This window comes from Pongo abelii, chromosome 8 (genome assembly GCF_028885655.2).
Source record: "Pongo abelii isolate AG06213 chromosome 8, NHGRI_mPonAbe1-v2.0_pri, whole genome shotgun sequence".
NCBI classification, from domain to species: Eukaryota; Metazoa; Chordata; class Mammalia; order Primates; family Hominidae; genus Pongo; species Pongo abelii.
Window position 1 is genome coordinate 34751860 of NC_071993.2, and position 13625 is coordinate 34765484.

The 13625-nt window shown below is 41.0% G+C and overlaps 1 protein-coding gene across 31 annotated transcripts in view; it reads right to left on the bottom strand.

Annotated features, from left to right (window-relative positions):
- PARD3 (par-3 family cell polarity regulator) overlaps window positions 1-13625 on the bottom strand; it is a 713016-nt gene that overhangs the window by 19664 nt on the left and 679727 nt on the right. For all 31 annotated transcript variants that reach the window (XM_024253533.3, XM_063727279.1, XM_024253534.3 and 28 more), the window contains one exon: window positions 2105-2225. In XM_024253533.3, the coding sequence (XP_024109301.2) occupies window positions 2105-2225 (121 nt within the window). The remainder of the gene's footprint in view (window positions 1-2104; window positions 2226-13625) is intronic.

The window sequence follows — 13625 nt, forward strand, 5'->3', positions numbered from 1 at the left end:
GAACACCTGGCCTCAAGTGATTCGCCCACCTTGACCTCCCAAAGTGCTAGGATTACAGGCATAAGCCATTGTGCCTGGCCTGCAATCATTTATTCTAATCTTGGTTGAGAGATAAGAAAACTGAGGCCGGGAGAGCCAGGCCACCTGGCTACTGGGCCAGTGTTCTTTCCTAGCACTATTTCTCTTCAAACTTTCAATCTAGCATTGAAGGCTCTTCCTACATTTCTACCTTTAATCTCCCCTTCCCTTCAACATAACCAACCTCTCAGTTCCACATCAGCTGGGTAGTTTACCCTTCCTCAAATAAAATGTTCCTTTTTTTTTTTTTTCAATGTCAAGCCTTTTTTTTTTTTTTTCTTTGAGCCAGGGTCTCACTGCAGTCCCAACCTCCCAGGTTAAACAATCCTCCCAACTCAGCCTCCTGAGTAGCTGGGACCACAGGCATGTGCCACCACATCTGGGTAATTAAAAACATTTTATTTTATTTTTTTGTAGAGATGGGGTCTCCCTATGTTGCCCAGGCTGGTCTCAAACTCCTGGGCTCGAGCGATGCTCCCACCTTGGCCTCCCAAAGTGTTGGGGTGACAGTATGAGCCACCATGCCTGGCCTCCAGCCTTTTATAACACCATTCTTCCTTCTGTCCTACTCTTCCAAATATCTAGTAAATTATATTCCCAACACTTTGTCTGAACTGAACTTGTCAACTTTATGGACACTAATCTCCGCTCTACTTCTGTAATTCACATGCAAAGATGGCAGGCCTTAGACCTCAACATCGTCTGAACTATCGCCTCTACTTCCAAGATCCTAGAGTCCAAAAAATACACTGTTTTGACCACAACCTCCTAGGCTTCAGAACCCCTAGATCCTGAGCCTTCTTGCACACTGCTAGGCTGTGAGGCTAATCCTTCCTTGAGCTATACTTGCCACCCCACCTGGACCACACAATGCTTCCCCAGTGTCCTTGGTAGGACTCTGGCACCTGCCTTGGCTTTCTGCCATGTCTATCTTCCAATGCCCACTATAGAATTAATCCACAAATTTATTCCTTCTATTCCCAGTCCTCTAAGCACTGCTGGTTAGGTCAAATTACCATGCTGCCTGGACTTCCTAATACCCCATGCTAGAGTTTCCTACCTTAAGCAGCTTATTTATTCACCTCTAACAGACTCACTCTCAAGTCTCCCAAAGAGATTCTTCAAACTCCCCATCATCTCAAAAAATCTGCCCCAACACCTCCACTCTCAGAAGTGCTGTCATCTCTAGGATGAGACACAAGATCAGAACACAGTTCTGGCATTGAGAAAGCCATCTGAAGTTTTTTCACTCTGGTGGCTATGTGGAGGATGAGCTGGAATAAGATGGATTCAACAAATACACAAGGGGGATGCAAAAGATTACAGAATCAAGAATTACTAGACCTGGCACAGTGGCTCACACCTGTAATCCTGACACTTTGGGAGACTGAGGAATGAGGATCACTTGAGCCTAGGAGTTCGAGACCAGCCTAGGCAACATAGTGAGACTCATTCTCTACAAAAAACTAAAAAATTAGCCAGGTGTGGTGGCACTTGCCCATAGTCCAGCTACTCTGGTGGCTGAGGTAGGAGGATTGCCTAAGCCTAGGAGTTTGGGGCTGCAGTGAGCTATGATCGCACCACCGCACTCCAGCCTGTGTGACAAAGCGAGACCTCATCTCTTAAAAAAAAAGAATTACTAAACACTATACTTTGTACATTATAGGCACAATGGAGAAGTGTTAAACAAATTAATTTTGGCTCTGATTCTGAGAAAATGTATCTATAGAAAAATATTTACTAAATTTAAAAAAATGCTTAGTTGAGAGTGAGAATACTTTTGCTATGTCTTGTCATAAGGCTAGTGAAACCTATTAGGCAATGGACAGATGGTGGAACAAGATATAAAATGAAATTAGCAATGATGAAACCCAGATGGAAATGAGGAAAAGGTCAATATGTTAAAGGTCAAAGGAATTTGGCTCCATCTTGTCTCGTTTCATAGAGCATTGAGGTCATAGCTTAGTGGCCTTTGCTGCAGGGAAGTTGTAGGACCATTCACCGTGCTGAAGAACCAATTACTTACCCAGGGTTGCTCAAAGCTATAGGTCCGTCGACGATCTTCTACATCTTCATCCTGCTTTGCTTGCTGAAATTCTTGCCTCAGACGCTGTATCCGATCATGGTTGCTAGGAGTTGATCTGTTACTGAAAGAGAGATGAGGCAGCAGTGAATATCCTTCAGAAATATTATCTGTGAACTGCAGTTGCTAGCAAAACATGGCAACTTACTGTGAAATGATGCCATTTAAGAGAAAGGGAATTTTTAAAACAATATGTGGGCATTTAAAATATGTTTTCATTTTGGTTTTAGGATTAAGGCTTATTGAGGTATTTTAGACAGATATTCAAGACGGTAAACAATATTTTTAGATATATATTTTTTTTCTTTAAAAGCTTCATTTCCCTTCTGTAATCTGGCAAGGTGCTGGCAGGGAAGTTTTTTTGGAAAGGACATTGCATTAAAAGTCAGAAACAACAGGGTCTGGTCCTAGCTTCTGTACCTTCTTAGACTAACGTACTTAATGTTTCTAAGCTGAAGTTTTTTAAATATATGAAGTAGAGATAATAATTTTACTCTAAATATCTGAGTTGTAAAAATCAAGTGAGAGGACACCATGAAATATAGCTGCACAAATGTACAGCAATATTTTCATAATACGAAGTTCCTATTTTTGAGTCATCAGAGGTCTATAAATAAAATGCAATTCTCACAGCAAAAATGAAAAACATTTTAAAAATAAGTTCAAGTGATAGTTTGATTTAACCAGTTACTTAATAACAATACGGCCTTCTTTTTGTATAGTACTGAATTTTGTTTTATTCTCAGAAATACCTTATAAGATAGGTGCAGAAGGTAGTATTTCACACACCCACCCACCCACCCACCTACGCACACGTTTACAAATGTAGTAACTGACATTTAAAGAAGATAAGTGGTTTGTTTGGGGATCTCCCAGCTGGCCAGTGGGGAAAGTGAGACCAAAATCCAGATTTTCTGGCTCCCAGTCCAACCCTCATTTCACTATGCCATGCATATCACTTTGTAAAACACGTATCAGGCTCCAAAGCTCTTCATTTGTAAAATACAAATTTTAAAAAGAGTGTTTTCACAAGAGTAATAGAGATTGATGACCAAAATTAAATCAATCGTAAATCTCACAGCACTTTTGGTCTATGCCATTCACTAAAGCAGTAAGTTTCATCCTATCAGTGACGTGGATGGGAGACAGGGAAATACTGGGTAGGAGAGGGCGGTTCCTCAGCAAAGGTCCCACCCTCAAAAGTCTGGAAACCCATAACCCTAAATGGGAACAGGCATTCCTGTTTTTGCACCCAAAAGTTGCCTTTTTGGCCCACCACGCCCCCCTATCCTGTACCCATATAAACTGCAAACCCCAGGCTCCATGAACAGACAAACAGAAGGGCAGAAGAGTGGCAGAATGGTGCGGCAGAGAAGGGAGATGAGAAGGAGCATCTGAATGTCAAGAGGAGTTTGGCTGGGGATGGCTGGAGAGGAGACTGGGCCACTGGATGGCCAAACTCCAGGGGAAGATCATCTTCCCACCCCATCCCCTTTCCAGTTTCCCATCCATCCCACTGAGAGCCACCTCCATCACCCAATAAAATCCCCACATTCACCATCTTTCAAGACCATGTGTGACCTGATTTTTCCTGGATGCCAGACAAGGGCCTGGGTACCAAGGGGGGCACTGGGCTGGTTAACACTTAAGCCATCTGCAGATGGAAGAGCTAAAAGAGCACTGTAACATGCCCACTGGAGCTTCAGGAGCTGCAGGCACCCACACCTAGACACTACCATGGGGCTGGAGCCCCGGGTCCCGTACCTGCGCATCTGCATGCTCCCCCTCCCCTAAGGGGTTCGGGCACACAGCAGTCGAATAGACAAGCCACACACCCCTGTTTCATGTCCTGTGAGGGGAGTCAGGGAACTCTCTCATTTCATCAGGAAAGCTATTTAAGACCATCAGGCATCTACTGTCTCCACAACAGAACATCAGACTTCTTCAGGACAAGAACCACATCTTCTTCTTATCATATATACCCTCCAAGCTGCTAGCAGAATGGAAAGCTGTAAAGCTATTAGGAAGACCAGGTCTCTTCACAAAAGCATGTTGCCCTGGTTACTCAGTGTGTGCCAGGGTTCTGCTGGCTGCACCCCTCCTGGGTGATGTGATTTGTGAGAGGTAGCTTGGAAAGAGAAATTCTGTCACAGTAGAGTACATAAAATTCTCAAACGGACATAAGTCTACATATAATTCCACATATTTTGAAGAATCCCAAAGGTTTAAGCATCTAAAATTGAACATGTTCATGTACAGGATCATCATGTTAACATCTTCTAAAAATATGGAATAGTCTTTCATCATTTAACATATTGGGAGGGGTCCCTGTACCTTCATGTATCAATTTCACTAAAGCTTCTAGAATATACTGTCAATACATTCAATTTGATTATTTTCTCAGTCAATAAAAGCTTGTCTTTCTTTGCTTTTCTTCTGACAAATCTGAACTGATTGGCCTGGAACATTAAAGGTGAACAGGTCTGTAAACTGAGCTGCTTCACGACACAAGGCTTCAGTCCACGTCACTTCAAAATGCCCCTCCACACTTTTGAGACAGGCAGGTTGTTATTCCTACTGGCTTTAAAAATATATAGTGTCCTATATTGTCGCACTCTCCAATCTAAAAAGCACTCTATGTGAAACCGTAATGGTGTAGGCATGAGTGAGGATGGTTACCTTCATAAGACAAAAGAGACAGGAAAATGGGCATTCCTGAATCTCACTGCCATTTTTCCACCTGTGCTTTTTTGTTCCTGACATACTTTATAGCTTTTATGGGAGGATTATAGGAGGTTTGACTCACAAAGTATTTTACAAATCTAACCAGAAGTATTCTTCTGTTATTTTCATGCAGCACAGAGAGTTTTAAGCCCATAATTATTAGGATCATGAAGTTGAAACCATTGATAAAAACTGACCTCCTACTATTTGCAATTCACTGAAAGTCTGTTTTCCCGACAAAGGGAGTTGACCAAGTATCCTCAATGTTAAATTCTGGTGACACTGGTGTTTTTCACAGCAAAAGATAAGTTCTGGAAGTCACTTCTGCCCTTGTTTCCAAATCTGGGGAGCTAGGCGGACCTTTGGTTTCACCCTCTTTTCCTCTGTTCTTTCTCTCCCAATACTCTAGAGACAGCTGGCTGACTTGTCTGAGACTGGCAAAACCACTTTAATGGCTGAAGTTGGAAAACAGGCTGCAATGGTTTTCATGATTGATGATGATTTCCAAAGACTGGAAGACCGTCAAGCCCCCTTGGGGAACAACAATTGGCAGTCTGAAGGTGAAATTCTGGCTTTGAGAGATGAAACCACTGCAACTGCTCAGTTCTGTCTCTCAGGCCAGTCTATAATAAGCCAATAATTCAAATTTGGACTTTTAAAGTTCTTGGTGAGCTCTTCTGCCAAGAAAGCTAAAGGAAATTTTAAATATTCATTAGCAATAGTGACTCATCCCTACACATCCTAATCAACTTATATTTAAGTTCACTGCCAACTTAAAGTTGGTCATGATTTTTTTGTGTGAGAAATATAATAAAAATACCATCGGAGTTGATCAGATGGGTGAGACAATAAAACCCTTAATGAAGAGTCAGAAATCCTAATCTACAGATAGTCCACATGAGTGGGATCTACACAGGGATGCTGAGAGGAACAGAGAGATACTTTCTGTATAAAACATCCACACAGACAGCTATAAGACAGTTTTAGTCCAATACCAACACTCAGCCTCCGCCGACACATTGGCTTTGTACCCAACTGGAACTTAATTTCATGTTCTAACTAAATGAAGAGGGGTTGCTTTTGGTTCAGTAGTGATCTGGGTTTTGGTTTTTGTTGTTTTTTCCTGACAGGTTTAAGGAAGGGTACCTAGGATCACACACTACAGAGATTCCTAGCCCAGCGTGCACAGAACTATGTGACCCTGAATTATATGGAACGTCCATAATTACTACGGGGATTGCAGTCTTTGATGTCAGAGGCAGACCATGTGGTGTACAAGGCTTCTACATCTTCAAATTGGATACTACTATGTGCTTCCCGAATGTGGCTAAGGATACCCATTCAGGCTAAAAGAAGCAATAAGCCTATCTGCAGGGAAGCACCGAAGCCTGCCCCGCACCTGTGCCCCACAGGCATGCCAACTCAACCACTTCTTAGGTATGATGAGAGGGAACAGCAACCTTACAACAGCGGTTCTCATCTATATGCACTGTGTATATGAGAACCATTCAGAGAGCTTGTTAAAAAATACTGATTGCCAAGGCTTGCCTTGAGAAATTCTGAGTCAGTCTAGTGCAGGGCCCAAGAACTTATACGTATACGAATTCAGAACATACTGCAGGTATATGGACAACACTCTGAAGACAATGCCTGCAGTTAGTAGACTACTGCCATGAAGGGATGCTGGCCTGGTGTTGCTTCTTATTTAAGAGAAGCTGGAAAGACAGTTTTCTCTCCCAAATTTAAAATGTTCACTTACTTTACTTTTGAAATTCTAGGTAAGCCAAATAACAATTTTGTCCATTGGTGGCTAGCCTGTTACCACTGGTTCACATTCTGCAGACACTGCCTATTTTATCTGTTGCTTCTCCAGGCTATTTACTTTCATTGCACCAAAATAATAAGGCTGGTGGTCCTCTAGTAACAGTCCCCCAAAATATGTTAAAACTGATAACCAGGCACTGTCCAGATAGTCTTGTTTCTCCTAAACCGTCCCCTCCTTCCGAGCTGCCTAAGCCTGAACCTGGGTATCCTTCCTTGCAGGCTTGAAGTCTCACCTATCTATTCAGAGGAGTATATGCTGAAAGAGAGGAGTTTGTGATGTGACTGATTAATTCTTCATGGATTAAAAATACTTTAACATTTGCATTTTTAATTATGCAAAAGGAATCTGGAAACCTGGAAGAGATTAGTTTTAAGATCCAGAATTCAATGGAAGGGAGAAGTAACCACTCTTTTTTTAAAGTAAGGTGGTCTTGGTATACACTATGCTTCCCATAGCAGGGGGGAAAAAAGGAAGAGAGAAGATAGACAGGAGGAGGAAATGAATTGTGACAGGTTCTCCACATTGTTCAGAAGGCAGAGATGATTATAAACTCTGGTACAGGAGAAGAAAAGCTGCCAAAGAAGAGAGGAAAATACAGTTGCTCAGGTTTTTCTTTCTTTAATACCCTCTTCTTTCCCTTCCATCTTTCCAAATTCTACCAGTAAGTCTAAGACATCAATCCACTTCCTTGCAGCCTTTCCTCACTACTCCAGCCCATGTTCATCTCTTCCTTTCAGTTCACCTGTAATTGTCCCCTGACCCAAATACTGACTTACAGAGTTTACCAGAATCGGCATGTGTATGGGTTTTTCTCTCTTAGGTTTGTGCCTTCATCATAGCCATTCAACATGTACATATCTTGTATGTCACTTCCCTGTGGCAGAACAAATTGATCAGCAAATATTTGTGATGGATGGATTTAAGGTGGCCCTAATGTCCATACCTTCTGGGGTTCACACCTTTATGCACTCCTCTACCCTTAAATGTGGACAGAACCCACACTTGCTTTTTTTTAAGATTTAATTTGATTTTAAGTGCCAGGATACATGTGCAGGATGTGCAGGTTTGTTACATAGGTAAATGTGTGCCATGGTGGTTTGCTGTGCACTTGCTTCTAACCAATGAGAAATGCAGCAGTGATCATGCAGTGTTTGTGGTTACAATCGTGGTGTCCCTCTTGCTTGCCTCTGTCTCTCTCCTTGCTGGTACTGAAGTCGCAAGGAGCCAAGAATCCCACAACTGCATGGAACAGAATGCTGTCAACAATGATGGAAGCAGGGAAGCTGATATTTCCCTAGTAGAAGCCTCTATGTGAGAACCCAGTCTGGCTGACTCCTTGATTGCACCCTGAGGGAGACCCTGAGCAGAGGATCCAGCTCAGTCATGCTGGAACTCCAGGCCCACAGACACTGTGATATAATCAATGTGTGTTGTTTTAAGCTGCAAAGTTTGTGCTACTTTGTTTTGTAGCAAAAGAAAATGAATACCCCATTGTTGTTGGCCTTGGCCATGTGACTTGTTTTGGCCAACAGGATATCTGTGGATGTGACACAAAAGGAGTTTGAAACTGATTGTATGCTAGGTGTATTCTTTGTGCTCCTGACTTCTACCTTAACAAGAACATGCCCACAGTCTAAGAGACACATGGAGTGAATATGAATCCAACCTGCAGCTTAAAGTCAAGCCCAGTGGAGCCTGGGCTAGATCAGCCAACCCCTAGCCTCTCTGTAGATGTCTGAGCAAAAAATAAATGCTTGTTATTAGAAGCCACTAGGTTAGGCAATTTGCTATGTGACAGCACTGCAGCAATAAACTCTCTAGACCTCCCTCCTCAGACCGCCCCCACACCAATACTACCACCCCATTACTTTAAACAGCATTATGGGGGCTGTACATTCTTGTTAAATTCAAGGAAATAAAGTATGGACGGATTTAAGGTGGCCCTAATGTCCTAGAAACACATAGGCCCTGCCCACAAGTGGAACCAAACAAATGCTGCTTGTTGCAAAAGCATGTTGTTAGAAGAGTGGAATAAAAGACAGGCATCACATTTTATGAGCGAGTTTTACCATGATCATTCATAGAATTAGTCACTGCAAAGTTCTGGTCTCTGGGAAAAATTGCACAAAGTAAATACTATTGCAGAAGATGTAACTGAAAAATGCTCACTGCCAGATCTTAATACATGAAACCAATCAAATGTGCTTTCCAGTGAATACCAGTCTATAGTCAAGAATGTCCCACGGAAATCTATTCAATTGCTTAGGGTGATACCTTTTGTCAACCTCCCCACTACTGCACCCAAAACACCTCACTAGGGCTCTGTGATCTCTGAAAGTCAGCCTCCTGAGAGACCAAGGCAAGAATGTGAGTGCTTTCCTGGAGCCTGGTGAAAATATACCTGCCAACCAGGTGATTCGGTAAAACTGAACTCAAGGGCTCATTGCTGGTTTCTCTTTCTGGCAGAGACTGATGACCTGCTGGGATCTGGGTCAAACACACAACTCACAAAAAGATAATCCCCGCTAATATTTGATTTACTTAGTTTGCCAAGAGCTCAGGACTTAAAAGATGCCCTTCAAATCCACTACTTACAAAAGCATAGGTACATGGTAAAGATTTTTTGTTAACCATATCAGCTTATATCATCTGGCCATTTTCCTTTTGCTATCTACTTCTCAGCCCTAGCAATTTACTTTTTGGCCTATGTACAAAATTCTATTCCAAATGCTAGTGAATTTCACACCTGCACTTGGCATCCAATTACTGCAGATGAAAAAGGGACATTATTCTTTTCCCAATTAAAAAAAATTCAAAAAGTTAATTTCCAAATTGTATCAGCAATCCTGGAAATAATGCAATACCACACTCAAAAAAAAAAAAAAAAAAAAGCTTTTTCCTATTGATACATTTCTATCACTCTGACAGTTTTCCCATGTACACATCACAGGGCAAAAAAAAAATTCTATAGTTCTGCTAGCTGCCAAGCTCTCTGCTTAAGAAAATCTTTTCTCTTTCACCAGCCAGCATTCAAAGTCCTACAACTTAAGAAACATCATCATGGTCTGCATCTCAGCACACATAGAAAGGAGAAGATAGTAGGTTAAAGCTTCTAAGACTCAATTCATTTATACTCAAAGATCCTATTTTCTTGAACCCTGACTTTTCCAAGCCTTGATGATGTCTTTGGGTAACAACGCAATCTTCACAGGAGGTTCTTGCATTTCAGTCCCCTCATTTAAGAAAAATTTATCTCTTTACTGACTCCCTTTATAGTTCCACAAGCGGAAGAACTCAAGATCCAGCCCATTAGTAAAAAACCCACTTTCCAAGAACATTGTTTCGTCTTCACTGGAGAAAAATGAGAGCGCTTTTTCCTTCCTTGCCCAATTACTAGTTCTTCTTGTATCCTGGGAAAAAAATAATCTGGGTTATTTTACTTGTACCAATGGTTAAGTCCAAACTTCAGCTATTTCATAGATGTCATTTAAAGCAGACACCAGGACTGGAGTAGGCAAAAAGTGACTCCGGGAGAAACAGATGTAGGGCAGACCTGTCATGAAGCCTTAGTAACAGGCAGCCAGCAGTGACCACCAGCGTCTCAGATCATTAACCAATGTCTTACTGTGATGTCATGCATGGATGTACAGAGTTGTAATCCTTTCAAAACAGACAGACTGTCAGCATGACAAAGTGGATACAAACAAGTTCTTGAACTGGGATGACTAAAGCATTGGGGGGATAAATGTCACTGAACTAAAAAGGGATCCTATGATACAGAACTACCAGATATTGACACCATTCAGAGAGGCAGGTAAACAACCTGCTTCCCACTTAGATATTTTTCTATACTGATTAGCAATTCCATAAAATATGCCTGATCTCTAGATAAATAGTTCTAATCTACAGATGTCAGAACTGAGTTCTTAATTGCTGTAAATTAGTGAGCAAACACAGGTTTCTCATTAAACCCATTACACCCTGTATGTTAAAATGGAACACTTGTCATTTGCTTTTGTTTTTTGTTTTTTTGGGAATATTTTTCTCCTGGCTTTCAAATCAGGAGCATTCTTGGTAAAATCCTAGATATAAACAGTGAAGCAGAGACATGGTCAGGATATGTGTGGCAGGTTCCTGCCCCTTGAAGTGTTCATTCTTGGAGAAAAAAAAACTTTAAATCGCAATGGATTTGTCTAAATTTTAATGATGAGCAGTATTGTGCCTTTATCTTTGCTTTCTTAAGAAATAGTAAATTGATGTCACCCCCTGTGAAAGCGTTTGCACTTTCTCCCACGGTACCTGTTCAAAGCACACGGTGTGCCTCCTGTCGCCTGTATCACCTGTAGTTTGTGAAAAAGTATTAATTGCTAAATTAAGAGAGAAGGGAAAGAACAGACTAAAATATCACAGAAAAGCAAACTGTGAACTTTCAAATTAGTTAAGCATGAGACCAAGCTGGCTAAAAAGACTGTGGCTATTCACTATGGCTCTGTCTCTCAGGCTGGAAGACTTATGAGGAATGGAGGAAGGGTGGGAGAGTTAAACCAAGAAATGTATCAATTATCAAACTACAAATAAAAATAGCTCCTCTGCACAAGCTTCATTAAGTTTTATCAGCAAGTATCTTGGGGTTTTATACTCAAATCACAGGTCATAAATTCACAGTAAATCCCCCATATGTTCACCAAACACCTGAATTCAATTTCTCTTCTGGTTGTGAAGTAGGAATGTGGTGCCCACATTAATTATGCATGCAAAGTTAGTTTCTAACAAGGGCCGCTTTTTTTTGTGATGCTTAAGGGTATTTATAACATCTGAAATTTTGGGATAGATCCTTCTTTAATCTTACCACTTGTATACTAGTATGTAAGTCTAAACTCTCTTTTCCAAATTTGAACATTGAAAAAAATTATAGTTGGTAAATATCTTGTTATAGTCTTTGCATTTTTCTATGATAATCCCAGACATTTATGATATTGCACAAATGGCCTTGATACTGACTTTGAGGTTTTTAGACAAATATTTCTGTGGTTATGTACAAATCACCCTGAATTATAGAGAAAGTCTAAACTGAGGCTAAGTGGCTATATTTATATATGTCTATGTATACATGTGAAATTAACTACTTAGGAAATATCATGTCATTTTCAGTTTATTTTCACAGTTTTACTCATCATCTGTAATATAAAAAGAATTATGAGAAACTCATGCAAATCCCAAAGGTACTCACTTTGCTCAGCTGATAAAATTCATTTCCAGATTCTGACACCCATGATTTGTTGTCCATTTCACACCAATTTCAGTATAATAAATCATAACAAATTAAAAACATACAGCTATGTTCTCTGGGTTAAAAAGGTGGTCTCCAAAGCTGTTAATCCTGCATTTGCTTCTGATGTGATAGTTCCAGTTCTCCGGATGCTTTATGGATCACAGGGAGGTCGTCTCTCCATCGGAAAGCCTCAGGACTAGATCTTACTCCGAGTCCCTCTGTGGTCTCTGGGTAACAGGGCTACCATTTTATAAGCAACAAAACCTCAGGAATGTACCCCTCGCCCTATTTTATTACTTTCATCACTCTTCCTTATTAGCTTGTCATTGGTCTCAGGCAGGAGTAAGAAAAATTTAGTTTTACTTTTTGAGGGGAAGTCCTCCAGCAACAGAGAACACACACATGCACAGACATACAGAATTTCAAGACCCAACAATAAATACACACAAGAAAGCCCTAGGTAGCTGATCTTACCTAGTGTCACAAAAATGATCCAAGCCGGTTTCTACTCAAATGGACAGCTGAATCTATCACAGCCATACCTCCAATGGGGCATCTGCTGAAAACTCAGCACTAAAGTAACACTGCTTAGCAAGTTTTTAAAAATTATCATTGTCAAACTAATTATCAAGGTTTTGGTTTAAGAAACCATATTCGAATAAGAGTGACTATTGTGAGAATGTGTGTTAAGAGCTTTAAACCTCAAAGATGGTGGACTTCCTCAGGACCCTGTGAGGTACGTGGACAAAGAGCAGGGGCTGAGGTCTGGGCCTCTCAAGTCTCTTGACTCTCTAGCAGGCAATCTTAATATAGATTTAAGCAAGTAAAAGATGAGAGAAAATGTTTTCAGGGTATACCTATGAATTTAAATGCATTTTAGAAAATAAAATGTTGGCTGGGTGGCGGGGCTTATCCCTGTAATCCCAACACTTTGGGTGGCCAAGATGGGAGCATCGCTCTAGCTAGTAGTTTGAGACAAGCCTGGACAACATTGCAAGACCCCATCTCTAAAAAAAAAAAAAAATTAGCTGGGTGTGGTGGTGCATGTAGGCCCAGCTACTTGGAAGGCTGAAGCAGGAGAATTGCTTGAGCCCAGGAGTTTGAGGCTGCAGTGAACCATGATTGCACCACTGCACTCTAGCCTGGGTGAAAGAGCGAGACTCTGTCAAAGAAAAAGAAAGAAACAAAGAAAAGCAACAAGGGAAAGGAAAGGAAGCGGGGGGTGGGGAGGGAGGGAGGGAGGTAAGAAGGAAAGATGGATGGAAGGAAGGACGAAGGAAGGAAGGCAGGCAGGCAGGCAGGCAGGCAGGCATCATTTTTCTTGGCACAATGCAAGAAAGCAGTTATAATGGTTAATGCCCAAAGTGCACTTACTTTTCATAGTATGATTTTCTTGAATTCTCTAACAAATGGCAAGGACGTGTAAGGAATTCTAATAGGTTAGGGAACTGAAGAAACTTTGTGGATTATATTATTCATTCAATAAAACCACTGGGGATACAAAGTTTAGCCAGTTGTGACCCACAGTTGAAGTCTGTGCCTCAAACTAAAATATACATTTTAGGTGTCTGATTAAAGAGCAAATGAAATTCAATGTTACAGGTGAAAAATCTTGACAAACTAAAAAGAGTGAAAAACAGGAA